A 17,361-nucleotide genomic window follows, 5' to 3' on the forward strand; every position below is an offset into this window, starting at 1 on the left:
TATTCAAATATTCACACAACAATTTTCTCGTTTTAATACAAAAGCGAACGTTTTGGTCCACAGGGGGAGGAGTAAATACGTCAGGATTTAATTCGTCCACAATATTTATTCAAGTATTCACGCAACAATTTTCTCGTTTTAATACAAAAACAAACAAGTGTGGAAACGGGCAAATGCAAGGCGATTGTGGATAGTAAAAAGACCGAGGTTTTGCTGTGTACCTGAACGCATCACCAAGATCCAGCAGTGAGCACGGCGGCAGTGAGGGAGAGGATGAAGGAGGAGGGAGATGGAAGAAGCATGAAGCGTTCAAGCATCAACTAGGCTCTAAAGACGGCTTCCCTGGTTGCCTTGGACGCGGGAAGGGAAGTAGGATGGAGGAGAACCAGCACTTTCTTTGCGGGGTGGTGGAAGGTAAGCGCGGTCGTCTTCAGCATCCTTCACCCGTCACATCGGGTGATTTACTTCTTTCTTCCCCTTCCCCCTTCTCTCTAACCATCTCCATTCCTTTGACCTACATTTTGTGTGTGGCTCTCTTGACTCCGCATGCAGCCATGCACCAGTGATGAGCATCCCACCTGTGATTTGGAAGGTCTCAAACCGCTGCTATGGCTGCAGGCTCAGGCAAGAAAGGCTGCTATCCATGAATGTGATAGAAAGAGGGATAATGATGTTGCAAATGCATTGAGGTGATGGTAATGAGTAGTGATGATGCTGAGGTGTACAATTAAAGATATTGATCGTGAGGTGGATTTCTTACCTCATAGTTACATGAGAGGAGAATAGAAACATCTCTCAGCATGATGCAGATGAACAAGTCTCAATCTCTATCATTGCAAACTGCCCATTAGTACTGTCGGTAATTAGGTCTGCACATGCACATTGCACACCACTCCCAACAGACCAGAAAGAAAAGAACTTCTGGACCGATAGATAATATTAGCAGCACAATGTTGTGTATCCAATCGCAACATTCCACGTTCACACACATATGCAGACATTACAAATGGAGGAGAGAAACACTGGATATGAGCCCATTTCTAAAAATAGCAGATGTGATGGAAAGCGTATAGCCAGAGATGATGTCTCTGGTAAACATGGGATGAGAGGATAGATGACATTGACCACAATTAGGAGGAATTCTTCATTTGCAAGAGCGAATAGCACAGCAGCAGCAAGCTGAAATGATGCAGTTTCATTGATTGTGAGACTCAATATCCTGTCTAGCAACCAAAAAAAAAAACCAAAAAACTACTGTACATTATGACCTAATGTCTTTAATTAATATATGTTCCGTCTCTAGGTTTCTATGGGAGGCCATGGTCTATGGACCAGAGGAGATTTCTCTTCCAGTGGTAAGTGTGCCATCATCATGTGTGTGTAATCATGTCTGTTGTTACATTTTCCATTTGTTCTACGTAAAGTCTTGTTTACTCGCCGTTGGTGTGTGGACACAAGCTTAGAAAGACTTCCGTCACAGTGTCGGCGTAGCGGCAGCCGAGCGTGGAGTGTGGGCACTGTGGTTATTTATAGATCCAATTCTTTAGGCTCAAACGGAGGCGGTATTCAGGGTTGCGTAAGTTTGGCACAGTGGGGACCGAGCGGAGATGGCGGATGGCTGCACAACACATAGCGTCTGTTCAGGAAATGAGATCCGCCTACAATAGAAACAAACAAGTTGATGTGTTTGTATGAATGTTTCCCCTGTGATAGTAACATGCTATTCATAATTCAGGAGGTCATTAACGGGAAATTACCCACAAGATCAATACAGTGTACCTGAGACAGATACTGGGTTCTATTTGCATAGATTTGGCATAAAAACCAGACTAGATGTTAGACTCGCAAAAACCAGGTCTATCAAGCGGTGCAAGTGGTGTAATGAGATTTTGGTGGATTTGATTGAGGCGTATTATTTGTGCTAGGATGCAGAACTGGGGTTTGAACACTTACCTGTATGGTCCAAAAGATGACCTGAAGCACAGACTGTTGTGGAGAGAAGTCTACTCACCTGAAGAGGAAGGTAAAAACGTCACATTCATCCGCGTGTCTAGTCTAGCTCCTTCTTGCTCATGTTCAAATGCTGTCCCCGCAGGGCAATTGCGCACTCTCATCACGGAGGCCCAATCCAGAGGCCTGAGGTTTGTTTACGCCCTCTCCCCCGGTCAGGACATCGTCTTCTCATCCCCCTGTGACCTGACTCTCCTGAAGCGCAAACTGAGACAAGTTGGTAACACATAGACTTCATAATGCTTCACACGCTTTGACTCCACCAACTTGTGTTGCCGTGGCTTGCGTGCAGGTGTCCGACCTCGGTTGCCAGGCGTTCGCCATCCTGTTTGACGACATCGATCACTCCTTGTGTCAGGCTGACAGCGAGGCCTTCTCTTCATTCGCACATGCTCAGGTCACCGTAACCAATGAGATTTATCGCTTCTTGGGGGAGCCGCCAGTCTTCCTGTTCTGCCCGACCGGTACTACGCATCCTGCAGAACTCTTTCAAAGCTTCACTCCTCAGTAATTAACTTCCTCTCTCTTTTTCAGAGTACTGCGGTTCTCTGTGTTCCCCCAGCGTGCAGAAGTCTCCTTACCTGCAGACTGTTGGTGAGGACTTGCTTCCCAACATCACAGTAATATGGACAGGTGAGGTGCTGTTATTAACACCGTTTAGACACCGCCAGGGTGATTCAAAAGCAACTCTGGCTGATAGACATCCCAACCCGGTTCAGGTGGTCTCAAGGTCCCACTCTGGGTCTAACACCTCATTCAAGGCTTGAGCTTGCGTAATTCTCAATCACAGAGCAATAAATTTGCGAGCATCTCGCAGTCGGGAGATTTCGAATGGTATCAAAAGTGACTAATTGTGGTTCTTAACTCATTCACTCCCAGCCATTTTCACTGAAGCAACCCCCTTCACTACTGGATTTTGACTGATTTTGCAAGGCCCACAGAATATGGTGTGCTGTTGCTATAAAAACAAGAAAGATTAGTCTCTTCTTTCATCAGGAAAAAAAAGTACATTTATATCTGTTTCCGTTTTACAGCAATTAGCATTCAAAGATAGCTAAGTTTCATCATTATTCACAAATCTGCTTAAAATTCTGGGAAAAAAGCTTGTTTTCATCATGGCCCTGGTTTATCTCTTATACTCTGCTCCCACCTGCTGGCCGTTTTTATAATTACTGCCATTTTCACCCATTGTCTGTCATTGAGAGGCTGCATCAAAGCCTTCTGTATGCTCTAGCATAAAAAAAAACAAAAACGTGTAAATACGTATTTGGGACACAATACATTTAAAATAGAACATATATATACGTTTTTGGGAGCAAATGAGTTAACCTAATTGCAGGTACAGAACTCTACCGGTTTCCTATGTGCATTCACCTACCCCAGCCACCACTGTTTCCTTAAGATGGAACCCAGGGGAAGCAGATACAATGAAAACAGCAGAGGCCCCAGAATTGAACCTTGTGGAACACCATACAATCCATGTACATGTATACATGCAATTTCATAAGTCCTTGTGTTTACTGAGGTCATGAATGATACTGTTTGAAGTCTACTGCATCCAGAATTCAATTCTTGGTACATTTTTGCAAACTTAAGATGACCTCCGTGGCTTCCAGGTAGCAAGGTCATCTCGAGAAAACTCTCCGTGGACCGCCTGGCTGAGGTGGAGTCCGTCCTTCAACGCCCGCCGCTCATCTGGGACAACCTTCACGCCAACGACTACGACTCCCGCCGGCTCTTCCTGGGTCCTTTCAAGGGCCGCGAGCCTTGGCTGAGGGGTCACCTCAGGGGCCTCCTCCTCAATCCCAACTGCGAGTTTGAGGCCAACTACATCCCGCTTCACACGCTGGCAAGCTGGTACCGAGCTGGAAGCCGGGATAGAAAAGGTGAAAAATAGAATATCCTGTAGTATATTTCCCAAGTGATAACCTATGGTTTGTGATTAAAAAGTGAAAGATGTATCTGTAAACAAAGTTTTTATCCTTTAGATGAGGAGACAGATTATTGTCCCGACAGAGCTTTGTCTGATGCATTACATGACTGGATGGAAGAACTCAACCAACCTCTACAAGCAGGTAAATATTCTGCAGTATATATAGTATAAATGTGAAATTTTCCACTCTAGGGATGCAACGATATCCAAACATCACAATACATTATCATCACAATATGAAGGTCTCCACCTACAATCTCTAATAACACTTATCTCATTCACTCCCAGTCATTTTCACTGGAGCACCTTTTCACTCCCGGCTGTTTTACTGGATTTTGACTGATTTTGCAACGTCCACAAAATATCCTGTTCTATTGCTAAAAACATGGAAACAACTAAAAGAAAGATTAGTCTCTACTTTCATCAGGAAAAAAAATGAATCTGTTTCCGTTTTGCAGCAATTACATTAGAGTATAGCTAAGTTTCATCATTATTCACAAACCTGTTGAAACCTGACTGATCTCGTATACTCTGCTGTCACCTGCTGGCCGTTTCTTACAATAGCTACCATTGCTTTAAATGACCTCTTCATGTCATAAGCTGTATCAAAATCTTCTGTATGCTCTAGCATTTAAAAACAAAACAAAATGTATAAAATACATTTTTGGGAGTGAAGAAAAAAGTATTTTAAAAAAAACATATTTATACGTTTTTGGGTTTGAATGAGTTAATATTGAAACACTTACTTACTGATGCAAGCATGCATTGCGCATCTCCACATATTGACTTGGTTCACAAACATATTACGTTCCCCTTCATCTGACCAGGATTTTAAACATAAGGGCCAAAACATGCCTTGTGAAAATTAAACTGCACTAATAAACTAGCCTCCAGAACTAGAACTGCACAAATGGAAATCAACCTGACTTTTTTTTTTTTAACAGATGTTCTGCTTTTAATATCGTGACATAACGATGATATATTGTGGCAGTTTTAATATCGCGATTATCGTTACATCCCTACTATACATATGACTGTTCTCAGGTCGGCAGAGCACGCGATCAGATCATCGCAGTTCTCGATCCAAAACCCCAGACAGATCCGACTGCACCTCCACCTTTCGAGGGACCTCCACAGTGGCTAAACTCCCCGTCTTCCCCCTCAACTCAAGCTCCCCCCCTCCCTCACCCACCAAGGGCAAAGCGGAGGGTGATATCCGAGAGGGCGAGAAACGGCAGCCCAGTCAAGCCAGCCGCCAGCTTCCGGCCCCCAGGCCTGCGGCTCCATCAGGGGGAGGCCGTAGACCTAAGGCCCAGGGTCGAGGTCTCTGTGGTGGGAAGGGTCTACTGAGTGAGGCCCAGGTGCGGCTGCTGGTGGGCCTCCATTACCTGCCTCACGAGCACGGCCCGTCGGCCCACAAACTTCTCCAGGATCTGACCTGGCTCAAAAGCAACTGCCACCTGGTCAGCGCCAACAGCAAGAAGAACTCGCCTCACAAGGTCCAAAAAACATCTCTGCATTGAGAAAAGTCTTCTGTTTGGACCCAGTGTGTGATTGCGTCATGTGTCCACAGGTGGATGAATGGCGGGACCTGGCAGCCGGCTTCCTGTCTCTGTGCGACGACATCGCACAGCTGCACTGTAGCGTGGTGGGAGGGGCCAACCGGGCTGTGCTATATGACCTTTACCCGTATGTGTGGGACCTGAGGAACATGGCACTTGTGGCCAAGGCCTTCGTATGCTGGCTGGGTGAGGAATGTACATAAGAAGAATACAATGGTGCCTTGAGATCCAAGTTTAATCATTAATCGTCTTTCCCTATTGAAATGAATGGAAATGCTATTAATCTTTTCCAGTCTCCCTCCAAACAAATGTAATCATTTTAATTTTGGCCACTTGGGGCAGTATGAATCAGGCATATGGATATATACGGTGGTCACAATGTGTTATAACGCTGAGACATCAATGCTATTTGAAGCCTGTCTATGGCGTTTCCTGTTATGTGTTAGCATTAAGCTAGCGGATTAATGCTGCATTCGAGGATGGTCGCAAGTCGGATATATCAGAGTTGTTTTTTCCCAGTTCTGACCTGAACGCGTTTGAGGCGAAAGTAAAGAACCAAAATGGCGGATAGTAATATTTTTTTTATTATTATTATTTTGGTCCTCAAAACTCATTTTGACCTCCAGTAAACTTGCCTTCTCGCAATTTTACTTCCTTTATTGTCTTTGACTTATTTCATATGCATTCCATATAGTTCAGTAGTTCACCGTATAATTTCATGCAGGGAGATAGCGGCCCGTACACACTTCCTGGTTTGAAGTCGGAAAAGTCGGACTTCAGACCATCCTCGAATGCAGCATTAAAATAGCTATGTGGATGCTTTAAAATACACAACATGTAAGACAGATGGTATTTTGAAAAACTCGCAAGTTGGTTGAGTCAAGGCACTACTGTACAGTGTTTTTTATTGCGATTCACTCATTTTTACCTAATAATGGTAATAATTAAGCTGCTCTCACACACCGCTCATCTGTCACTCAGACGGTCGTGTCCTCAATGACAGTGCCACCTTGGCCTCCTGGAGGAATTGCTTCCACTGTGAGTAATCAGGTCTTTCAATTATTATTATTCCCACTGTCAGAGCAATAAGTACTATTGATTTGAGATAGTGTGCGGGAAGACAACGGAGCTTCTGGGAGACGAGTCGGAGCCATGGGCGTTTAAAGGAGGCGTATCCGGGGAAGTGCAGGTTTGTCGTCAGTTTTTTTTTTTTTTTTTTCCTCTCATGACTCACTTTGGTCCTCAGCTCACGTGTTGTGCATCTCGTGCATGAGTACAGATGCTTCTCCCGATCGGCAGCAACAACGAACTCTTCACTCACCCGCCTCCTCTCTTCCCCACCTCACGTCTCTACAACATCAGGCCCTACCACAGCAAGGACAAGGTAGGGAGCTAATGCGGATGCTTATGTGATCAAGGCTCTAAGACCTTTGAAAAAGACTTTGGGAAGATGATGTAACCTTGACTTGACTTGATCTCTTACAGGTGGAGTTGTACCGAATGGTGCGCCAGCTTCACTTGAGGTCTCACTGTGGCCAAGATTCTGGTGCGTCTCATCCGGATGTCGTAGGAGACAGGTGCGCATCAAAAATATCCGGATCTCGTCAGATTCCCTGCACAGACACTAACAAGAGTCACGAGAGTTATTTTGCTTGCTTAGGTGTCTGGGACCATGCCTGGCCTTGTGCCCCGAGTACAGCTTCATCTTGGAGGATGAACTGGGCGTGTGCGGTTGTATTTTGGGCATCCTGGATGTGCGCTCTTTTGCCAAGAGGTGTCAGGCCAGCTGGTTGCCCGCCATGAGGGACAAGTACCTACCCAATGGGGGGCACTCAAACACACAGGTGCGTACACGTGTGGGCGCTGAGACGGTTGGATGCTGAATGGGAGCAAAAATAGAACACAAGTAGGTTAGACATGGGCAGTACTCTGTCCACACTGTGCGTCAAAGCACACACTGATTGTCCTTCATGTCCTCTACACTACAAATATGGATGTGGAGGAGCTTTTTTGAACTGTATATTCCGATTCAATCCAGCATCGACAAAAGAGCAGCGCTAGCAAAACAATGCTAGCATTAGCGCTGCAAAGAAGCTGACGTTAGCCACAGTTGCTACGTTGGTAGCATGACTTTATTTGTCATAACAGTAAAGGTAACTAAATGGTACTGGTGTAAACTTATTTTTGGACAATTTAAAAATCAAAAAGTGGTTAACATACCTGTTGGATGCTGCTGATTCCGCGTCACTTGCACAGTTTTGAATGATATTGTGACTGCTGACTAAAGCAGCAGGATGAATTGTGAAGTATTTCAGGCAATGTTATCTGCACATATTCAGCCAAATGCTTTCCAAATGATTGGATGGCGCTCCACAGTGCAGATGGACAATTACCCTAAGCCTACTGAGAAAGCGACCAAAAATTGTTTTTGTGGCAATTAACTCCCATTCATTTTCATTGGAGAAACCCCCTTCACTCCCGACTGTCTTACTGGATTTTGACTGATTTTGCAAGGCCTACAGAATATTGTATTCTATTGCTATAAAAACATGGAACCTACCAAAAGAAAGATTCGAGTCTCTTCTTTCATCAGGAAAAAAAAGTATATTTTTATCTGTTTCCGTTTTGCAGCAATTAGTATTAGAGTATAGCAAGTTTCATCATTATTCACAAACCTGTTGAAAACATGGCAAAAAGAGCTTGTTGCAACATGGCCCTGGCTGATCTCTTATACTCTGCTGCCACCTGCTGGCTGTTTTTCTGTAATATCATTGCTTTAGGCAACCTCTTCAGATAAGAAGCTGTATCAAAGCCTTCTGTATTCCATCCATCCATTTTCTTGACCGCTTATTCCTCACAAGGGTCGCGGGGGCTGCTGGCGCCTATCTCAGCTGGCTCTGGGCAGTAGGCAGGGGACACCCTGGACTGGTTGCCAACCAATCGCAGGGCACACGGAGACGAACAACCATCCACACTCACACGCATACCTAGGGACAATTCGGAGTGCCCAATTAACCTGCCATGCATGTCTTTGGAATGTGGGAGGAGACCGGAGTACCCGGAGAAGACCCACTCGGGCACGGGGAGAACATGCAAACTCCACCCAGGAAGGTCCGAGCCTGGACTCGAACCGGAGACCTCAGAACTGGGAAGCTGACGTGCTGCCTTCTGTATTTTCTAGCATTAAAAAAACAACATAAAAATGCATAAATACATTTTTGGGAGTAAAGGAAATATTATTTAAAAAAAAAAAACGTATTATATGTTTTTGGGTTTCAATGAGTTAAGTAGACTGAGAGTCTCTATGCTCAACTAAAAACACACAATCATTAAGACAACAAATGTATTGGCTGGTAGAATAAATGGTCTGTTGAGTGAGTAAACGCCCTTTTTTTTCCCCTCACAGGACTTAATTAAGCTGATGGAGGAGGACCAGGGAGAGTATCCAGACTCGCTCCTCTATCACTTCCCCTCTCAGCTGCGTCTTGACACCCTGCCCGAGCTGGTGGATATCAGCGTTAGCCGCACCCTGCTCGTCACCCTCCTGGTGGCCCTCAAGGCCAACGGTGAGGACGGATGGGCTGCAAAAATTTGTCAATCCTCCCACTAACTCGGGCGCATTTGTGCAGGTTCTCAGGGCGTTTTCTGCGAGGTTCAGCCGACGGACAGCCAGAGGCTGGAGTTCTTAACCAAACTGGGCTTCCTGGAGATTCTCAGAGGGGAAGCCCGGAGCAGAGAGGGCGTGGTGATGGCCAGGCTGCTTTGAGGACATCAACACTGGCACTTTCAAACACACTCACGCGCACAGCGACATGTAATATTTGCACGCATGCAGTGGATGCACAGAGGCACTGTAAAGCAAATACATTTAAATCAGTAATACTGGATTTTCAAAATCAAACACTGCAAAATGTTCTCAAGAATCTGAATTGAAAATTACTTTCATTACACCCCACCGGTGGAATTGTTCTTGCATCCAAAATAGGACGTCGTCTGTTAACTCCTGGAGAATTTTACAACGTGCTTAGTTTAGATGGTGTTTACATGCATGAAACGTTTGTGGCTATTCATGAAATGTAGAAAAAGCTTTGACGTTAGATTTAGCAGAAAACACTCCAAATAACAGTGCATGTGCATACACATTACATCAGGAAAACAAACATGCACATACAAGTGTAGGTCAAATGAGATGTCATTTGTTGTACCATTCTCATAAAATAACATAAGAAAATCAAATAAGCAAAATACGCAACAAGAAGCACAACAGCACTCACACGTCACCCTTCAACTGAAAGTACGCACTAAGAATGTTCATTCATTCAAGAGACAAAACGTTTGTGCAAGTGTTTTGTATTTTTACTTTGCATTTGTTTTTGTTTTTTTACAAGTCACGCTCGACCAATCAACTAATAACAGACTGAAAATGAAAAGCACTTTTGTATGTTTCTTATGACCCAACACGTCACCGCCGCCTGTCAGAAAAGAATTGGATAGCATGTTGATTCCAAAAATAAAAAATAAAGCACTGTGGCAGAAAAGCTCATTAGCACCATAGAAGCAATTTAAAATGAGTGTTTAAGGGAATAATGTTGTGAAATATGTTGGAAAATGGTAACATTGTGGGAAAGGAACACAGTTATCCCTTCACTTGTGCACAGTAATAATAAAAGTTGCCTTCAGTTGTCACCTGTGAGTCGTCTTCACTGTGAAACTCCAAATTCATCCCTTCAACCCGATTTATGGCGCAAATGTCCGGAGCTACACGTCCGTGCTCTCTCTTTCGACAGTACTGCCAGCTTCCCAGCGGCCGCGGGAGCACAGGTTCCGCTCGGGGGCCTTGACCCGAGCAAGGGGGATTCGGTACGCTGACAAACTGCCCGTCAGCAGCAACATCAGAGTAGCGCTCAGCGTGGCTGCCCAACTGCACGCCGGCAAGCCCATCTAAAAAGAGAACGCGTGTTTCAATTACAATAATAACATACATTCAGATGATGTGATGCTTAAGCCAAAAATAACATAAACATCACACACGCACAAAAAAACTTTTTTTTTTGGTGTGACTGTTCTGATCAATGTGAAAATGTTGGTAGTTAGTGGGAGGGTTTTGCAAATGAGAGAGTTTTGTTTGTGTGTGAGTGAGAGTTTTTTTGGTTTGTGCATGAGACAAGTCTTTTGGTGAGTGCAAATGAGATGTTTTTTGGATGAGTGTGAGAGGCCGTTTGGGTTGGGAGAGAGTTTTTGGTGCGAGTGAGAATTCTTTGGTCTGTTTTGGTGACAGTAGTGGCATCACAAAAGGTTTTTGTGTGAGCGTTTTTGTGAGTGTTTGTTTTTTTGTGAGTGTTTTTTTTTTTTTGTGTGATACTTTTTTGGAATGAGAGAGGTAGTGAGAGTTTGATTTGATTAGTGGGGGAATTTTTGGGTGAGTGAGTGTTATTTTGGCTTGAGTGAGATTTTTGTGTCTATTTTTTGTGAGCATGAGACTATTTTTGAGTGACAGGATTTTTTTGGTGCATGAGAGTTCTGTGTTTTTGTTGTTGCTTTTTTTGCGGTGAGTTTTTTTTTGTTTTGTTGTTTTTTTGTCAGAGTGAAAGTTCTTTTAGTGTAAGTGAGAGGTTTTTGTTGGTGAGAGTTAAGGTATTTTGGTGAGTATAAAACATGATCGTTTTGGTTTTTGTGGGAGTTTTTTTTTTTTTTTTTTTTGCATGAGTTTTTGTAGTGACTGAGTTTTCCAGAATGAGTTTTTTATTGTGACAATTTATTTTGGGGTGTATTTATGTATATGAAGGTTTTGTTTTTGTTTCGTCCTGAAATTAGAGGTTTTTTTGTGAGTGCGACAATGTGAATGAAAGGCACTTGAGAGGTATTTTTGGTGAATGTGTGCTGTGAGTTTTTTTGGTGAGAGTGAGAGGTTTTTTTGGTGCTAGAGAGGTTATTCTGGCGTATGTGTGAGTGTGAGAAGTTTTCTGGTGAATGTGTGAGATTTTTTTTTATTTTTTTTATGTTTGTGTAAATGTTTTTTGTTTTTTTTTTGGTGTGTAAAAGGAATGTTATCGGCCTATATGGCATGTCATAATTTCATTCAATTTCTTTCAATATTTACTTTTTCACAACATACAGTTGAATAAACACACACGCGCCAGTTTTTTAACATCTATTGCATGTTCATTTTTTCCTCCTGTTAAAAATCAAGAGATGTAATGTTTAAACACACAAACTTCAAATACATTGAATGGTAGGCTACTTACAGCTCCAAGCAGATTGCTCAAAGCGATGTCAACAAAAGCAGAGAGGAAAGCTGCAGAGGACACACCACACATGAAGGCCTCAAGGAGAACCTAATACCACAGGCACGTGTGTGCATTTTACCACAAGCGATGGCCAACAGGTGGGTTCTCCAGCTGAAGGTGAAGAAAAGCCCTCCCACAGCCATGCAGCCCAGAGCTCCATTAAAGCCGGACAGACCGGTATAGAGGCACTCGTGGCGCACGGACATGGATAGCCCTGCACAAACAAACGTGCATGCTCACGGTTCCAACTCACTTCCACTAACACAGCTCAATTGTCAGTAATAAAATAATCCACAAGGTGGCAGCATTTCACACAAAACAACAGTATGCCTTTTCAATTGGAGTGATTCTGTGAAATTGCTTGAGAATGTCCACGTATGTGCAAAATCATTAGAGCATTTCAATAGCGTGTATGAGAGGTAGCCTAATCTTGAATTATTGTTTGTCCCTCACGGCCCCTCTCAGACCCTCTCTGAGACAAAATCCACATGTTGACGCAGATGCACCAGAGAAGGAGGCCAGTGACCTTTTGCGTTCTCTTAGCCGCTCAACCCATAGCCAACAAATATTTTGAGTATTCAGATCAAAATGACTTTTGCATTCTTAAAACACAATCATGCAATTGCTATTTTTGTCCACTTGGTGTCACCATTCTTAAGGAGACTCTCACCAGCCAGCGTTCCAATTGCTGAGCCCAGCAGAGCGTGGACGGCCTGCAGGGGGGAGTAAAGGCAGAGTCCGGCCAGGATGAGCAACGAAGGACCCAGGGAGCCACAAGCGAATATCTGGCCCACACCGAGGGGGATACCTTGTAACACCTGCGTGCCAGAGAGCATCAGTGGGATGTAATATATTAGAGTGCCTCGTTGTAGACTTTCGGAGGACGACGGTAGAGCGAGGAGGTGGGATTTTTTATTTTTTTTTATTTTTGAGTCCTACAGCCAGTGGGTGGACTCTGGCTTTAGGCTGGCACTGCTACTTTAGAGCGCCTCGTAGTTAAGTGTATGCATTAGAATTATATGTTTACATTTTCCAGGACTACTATTTGTATTTGTTGAGAGTTAACAAATAATGAGGGCATGGTGCGTATTTTGAAGCCTCATATAGTCTACTTGGCCTTTTTTTTTTTTTTTTTTTTTTTTTTAATAATCAAATTTGTGACTGTCAATTAATGTTACATTTTGATCACTTGCAACCTCTGGAAATGCAGTTTCCATGGCAGCTCTCACTATACCAGACTCTGCTCCATGCAATTTCAATGTGATACGCTGTTGAGCAACCATCTTGGCTAGAATGCAAGATGAAGACATTAAATATAAATAGGACCCACGTCATCATCATCATCATCATCATCATCATCATCTCGGCTACCAGGAAATGGAAGCGAGAAATGCAAACAGGAGAGGGAGGGGAAAAGACTGGAAAGGGAAGGAGGCGATTATTTCACATAGGGGAGCTCATAACAGAAACCCCCCCCGGCAAAGACAAGGATTGGAGCGATACAACAGCAGGTGCTAATAAAGTGATGGAGAGGGGAGGAGGAATATGAGGAGGGAGATTCAGACACTTTGAATTCCTCAGGAGGGAATTGAGAAAACTATAGCAAAGAAGTGAAAAAGCAGACGTGAATCCTAAATTGATGCTAAAAAAAATACTCTATGTCAGTGAGCAGTCCCATTTATACAAAATACTTCTATAACCAGTCCAACTTATAATTTCATCTCACAGGCTGGGCTAGCTCACCAATGATATCAGCATTTTCCCAACCTCTGATTGATTAGTCAGAGCAAGCCAACTGAGGTTGAACCCCGAAAATGATACCTCCACTGCACTGAGCGCTGTGACGTTGGGCGGCACCGAGCTCGGCGGTACGGCGAGGCGGTTTGGGAAGTACGGGTTATCAGGGCCAGTGCACAGGAAGTAGAGGATGATGACCATATTGAAGGGAAAGACCGCAACTGGCAAGTCCCAGCGGTCCAGCACTGGCGAGAGACCACTGAAGAAGAAGACACTATGGTAGAAAAGGAAAACAAATTAAGTGATATGATTAATTTCGTTTTCAGCTTTAAGGTTTAAGTTTTAAATTTGAGTTCTAAACTAATTTTTCAAGTTACAGTTTTTGTTAACAGAATTTTTTCTGTCAATTCTTGGCATCAGTCTAAAAAAAAAAGTACCGGTAAGACTCTAATGACAAACACAATTATCGACAAGTGCGTGTGTCTCGCCTTGTAGCCGAGCCCAAACAAACGGGCAGCAGCAGCCACAAGTACCAGTCTCCGGCGCTGTTGAACGTGCCCATTAGCAGGGAAACCAACATTCCATTGAAGCCGTGCATTCCGCCCCACACTTCTGCACTGCACACACAGAAACAGTGACATTTAATGGTCAGAACTCAGGATTAAGGATCTCAATGTGTCTCAATTAGTGCAAATAATTGGAATATTTTTTTTAATTAAAGCTTGTGTGTGTCAGCACATGTGGCTTCAACCTGTCTTGTCCCAAGATGACCGCGACGAGCGTGGCGGTCAGCACGCCCAGCGTTCCCAGCAGGCCTTGCCAGGGGGAGGCCCAGTAGAGTGCAAGCAGCATGACAGCACCACTCAGCGGGTTGTTAGCTAAAATCACCCGTGTCACCCCACGGAGGGCCCACACGGCCAGCTGCAGCACGAACCACTTGTCTGGAAAAACATGTGAATGATCACAAACAAATGTACTGGAGATTTGGTGGAAATTTTGTCATTGTGCGTATTCATTTTGGTTCGCTTCAAAGCTGTTGTTGTCGATGTTAAAGAGAAGAAAGTGATGTATTTGTTTCTAATTACATTATACATGTTTGAAGATAATTTTTGAAAATGTGCAAAAGGTGAGAATTGTTTCTGAAATGAACATGAACCTTTTTTTGAATCAGTCGTTGCAATCGTGATGTGCATTTAGCTACTTAGCTTATGTAATAGTTGGATAGAGTGCCTCGTTGTCAGCCATGAGTGTGCACAATGCAGAAAACGGCAGAATAGTTATATCATGTCTGACTTGACAGCGAGCATGTGGATTGAGCTTCTTTTTGGGATGGCCATGTTAGAGTGCCTTCGTTGTTGCAGCGAGAGAACAGCTTGATTTTCATGGTTTTAAAGCCTCATTTCAAATACTTTTTTTTTTTTTTTTTTTTTTTTGTCATTCAATAAGCGGTTCAGATGAACGTTTGTTCATCTTGTTATGTTGTGTTGAGGACCCAAATGCAGGAAGCAGGTGTCATGACTCGGGTCATGCAGGGGTAATGTTTGGGTCTTGACTCATGTTTGGGGTCACACAGTGATTTGTTAAGTTTGGGTTCATGACCGTGAGGTCAAGTCAAGTGTCTGTTTTGTACTGATGTAACCATCATCTAGTTTCAACTAGTTTTAGGCTATGTGATGTTATGTGATGTCAGGACCTATGTGATGTCAATCTTTAATCCTTTAAGTTGTCACAACCAATCAGATCGACTCACTCTCTGTAGTAGCAGTCTGAGAAGTGTGTGTGTTTGCCGAATTATTGCTTTCTCTCCAACTCTCTGTTTCTCGTCTAGTCAAGTTTGTTCTATGCCTCTCGATGTAAATAAATAGTTAAAACCTTATTTGTGTCTGCACTTTGGGATCCAACCTTCAGCACATGACAGCAGAGAGGGCGAGGTAGGCTTGCAGGATTTCAAAGGGGTATTTTATTTCCAAAAGAAAAAAAAAACAAGAAGTAAACAAGGAACTTGGAATGGAAACTACCAAAGTAACAAAAGACCAAACGCTTTGGTGCATCAACAAAGTACCACACGAAAGAAAACACACTAAGCTAACTAGGGCAAAAGACAGGACACAAACAAATGATCCAAAAGAGACTGCAGGGAAGAGGGGAACTAAATAGAAGCAAACTAACGAGACAAATTTGTTTACCTATACCCTAAAAAGACTTCAAGATATCATTTTAAATGGAAAATGAACACTCGAGTAACCAAGAATTTGAACTCCCCACCACTGCAATACAGATAATTTGGCGAGTTTCCCTACCTTCCATGTACTTATCCAAGTGTGCCATGTCCCCACTAAGTGCCATCAGACTGTTGATGACACGGCCGGTATTGCTGGCCCGTTTCCTGCCGGCGTCCGTTTTACCGTCCGTCCACATGGTGGGATCTCCGGTGAAAAGTTGAAATGCTCTCCTCTGCATCTCAACTCAGCCTCCGAGTTCACCTCCCCCACCAGCCACCCTCCCTACCTCCTCTCGCATTGCTGCCTAGCTTATAACTTATAAAGTGGTAGACCGGGTAACGCATTGACTACTTTGGATGAGCCCGAAAGGAGCAAAGTTCAAGATGAAGCCGTGCATGTCAAAATCATCTCGTCACCTATTGCTTATTTAGGCTACTCATCCACCTTTTTTATGGGAGCATCTGCATCAATGTTTATCTCTGTGCTTCATTTGTAAAGCTATTAGTGCGCAATGTTTATTCAAAAGGTGTAATATGTAACCCTACGCTTCTGCTGCATCTGAGGACTTTGTTTCCACGGCAATGAACATTCGACACCACATCTTGGTTTATCTTAAGGAAGCTTCTTTGATGAAAAGAATGGCTGCGAAGCCAACAAACTGCTGTAATGTTGATTCAAAACAACATTTGGGGGATTGAGCTGAGCTGAACAATTGGGACACACTAAGGCAGTCTATTTCCATTTGTATACTAGTTCAAAAGATCAAGTGTGATCAAATATGCGCGTGTGTGGGTGTGTGTTGCACGTTAGATAATAAATTCAGGGGTCAGGAGAAGCATGCCAAGTAAGAACAAATCAATAACAGTGGACGGTGATGAATGTTTGCCGGCTCGGTTTAAAGGCCAAGGGTGAGGAAGAGGATTGGAAGTGACGTGACATGATGGATGGCATTTAATAAAACCGCCATTTCTTTTATGAGTGGTCCCAATAATTCCACCCTGGGCTCACCTTGGACTGCTTTCTTTACTTCCCTCCTGCGCTCGATAAATTTTCAAAATGGACTCAACATTGTAAAGAACCGGAACAGCTTCCTCCTTCCTCGTGCTCCATTTGTTATCCTCTCTTTCACTGCACTCCCTCCCACTGAAAGCCTCTGTTGCCATGGCGCCAGAGGTAAGGGCCTTGTTTGTTTGTGCACCGCCGACACACGCACACTCACACAGATGATTTCTCGACAACAAAATAAGATGTTTGTGTCTGCCTTGTTTGCTTGTCAGCCATAGATAGGCGCCTGTGGCCTACATGCTGTCACCATGGCAACCAGTATGATCCTGCACGGGGGACGCTATTCCATTCCTCAGTGCGCTCACTTCCTGATAAACATACAGCTTTGCGTCACCAATAAAGATGGACGGCGGCTGTCGCGCTGCTAAAAGACGTTCAGGGTTGGCTATGCAGCGTGTGGGCGCGAGGGGGGGGACATAGAAACCGTCTGCCAGCATGAAGAGCATTTCTAGGATGAGTCATCCCCTTTGTACTCTTGTACTTCGTGAAGGTAGACATGATAAATGGTTTGGAGTTAGTGCACAAGGGCAGCTTAAATACAGATG

The 17,361-nt window shown here is 43.8% G+C and overlaps 2 protein-coding genes across 3 annotated transcripts; one reads left to right on the forward strand and one right to left on the reverse strand.

Annotated features, from left to right (window-relative positions):
- Positions 1-59: 59 nt before the first annotated feature.
- LOC144003413 (protein O-GlcNAcase) lies at positions 60-10,191 on the forward strand. Its single transcript, XM_077499631.1, has 17 exons — positions 60-414; positions 1,304-1,355; positions 1,926-2,023; positions 2,096-2,226; positions 2,303-2,474; positions 2,545-2,643; positions 3,627-3,896; positions 3,999-4,085; positions 4,988-5,442; positions 5,517-5,691; positions 6,487-6,543; positions 6,615-6,694; positions 6,785-6,889; positions 6,991-7,082; positions 7,166-7,349; positions 8,912-9,071; positions 9,135-10,191. Exons 1-17 carry the CDS (start codon positions 375-377, stop codon positions 9,269-9,271), a joined length of 2,394 nt encoding a protein of 797 aa, XP_077355757.1. The 5' UTR covers positions 60-374; the 3' UTR covers positions 9,272-10,191.
- LOC144003415 (urea transporter 1) lies at positions 9,981-16,893 on the reverse strand. 2 transcript variants are annotated; one of them, XM_077499634.1, is made up of 8 exons: positions 16,760-16,893; positions 14,281-14,470; positions 14,018-14,146; positions 13,614-13,803; positions 12,463-12,610; positions 11,872-12,006; positions 11,751-11,800; positions 9,981-10,446 (listed from the first exon to the last, which is right to left on the reverse strand). In XM_077499634.1, exons 2-8 carry the CDS (start codon positions 14,379-14,381, stop codon positions 10,264-10,266), a joined length of 936 nt encoding a protein of 311 aa, XP_077355760.1. In that variant the 5' UTR covers positions 14,382-14,470; positions 16,760-16,893; the 3' UTR covers positions 9,981-10,263. The 2 variants fall into 2 exon arrangements, with proteins under 2 accessions (XP_077355760.1, XP_077355759.1); XM_077499633.1 differs by lacking the exon at positions 16,760-16,893 and adding an exon at positions 15,830-15,945.
- Between the last annotated feature and the right edge of the window lie 468 nt (positions 16,894-17,361).

The sequence above is a fragment of the Festucalex cinctus genome, chromosome 16 (genome assembly GCF_051991245.1).
Source record: "Festucalex cinctus isolate MCC-2025b chromosome 16, RoL_Fcin_1.0, whole genome shotgun sequence".
In the NCBI taxonomy this organism is placed as follows: domain Eukaryota; kingdom Metazoa; phylum Chordata; class Actinopteri; order Syngnathiformes; family Syngnathidae; genus Festucalex; species Festucalex cinctus.

What these genes read in the sequence shown, in the direction of transcription:
- LOC144003413 (XM_077499631.1), top strand. Translation starts at nt 375, where the DNA reads ATGGAGGAGAACCAGCACTTTCTTTGCGGGGTGGTGGAAG. An exon ending in CTACTCACCTGAAGAGGAAG is followed by an intron (nt 2,024 to 2,095) that starts GTAAAAACGTCA and finishes CTGTCCCCGCAG; the next exon opens with GGCAATTGCGCACTCTCATC. An exon ending in TGAAGCGCAAACTGAGACAA is followed by an intron (nt 2,227 to 2,302) that starts GTTGGTAACACA and finishes GCTTGCGTGCAG; the next exon opens with GTGTCCGACCTCGGTTGCCA.
- LOC144003415 (XM_077499633.1), bottom strand. Translation starts at nt 15,875, where the DNA reads ATGGCACTTAGTGGGGACATGGCACACTTGGATAAGTACATGGAAG. An exon ending in GTCATCTTGGGACAAGACAG is followed by an intron (nt 14,147 to 14,280) that starts GTTGAAGCCACA and finishes CTGTGTGTGCAG; the next exon opens with TGCAGAAGTGTGGGGCGGAA. An exon ending in AGCAATTGGAACGCTGGCTG is followed by an intron (nt 12,007 to 12,462) that starts GTGAGAGTCTCC and finishes TTGTTTGTGCAG; the next exon opens with GGCTATCCATGTCCGTGCGC.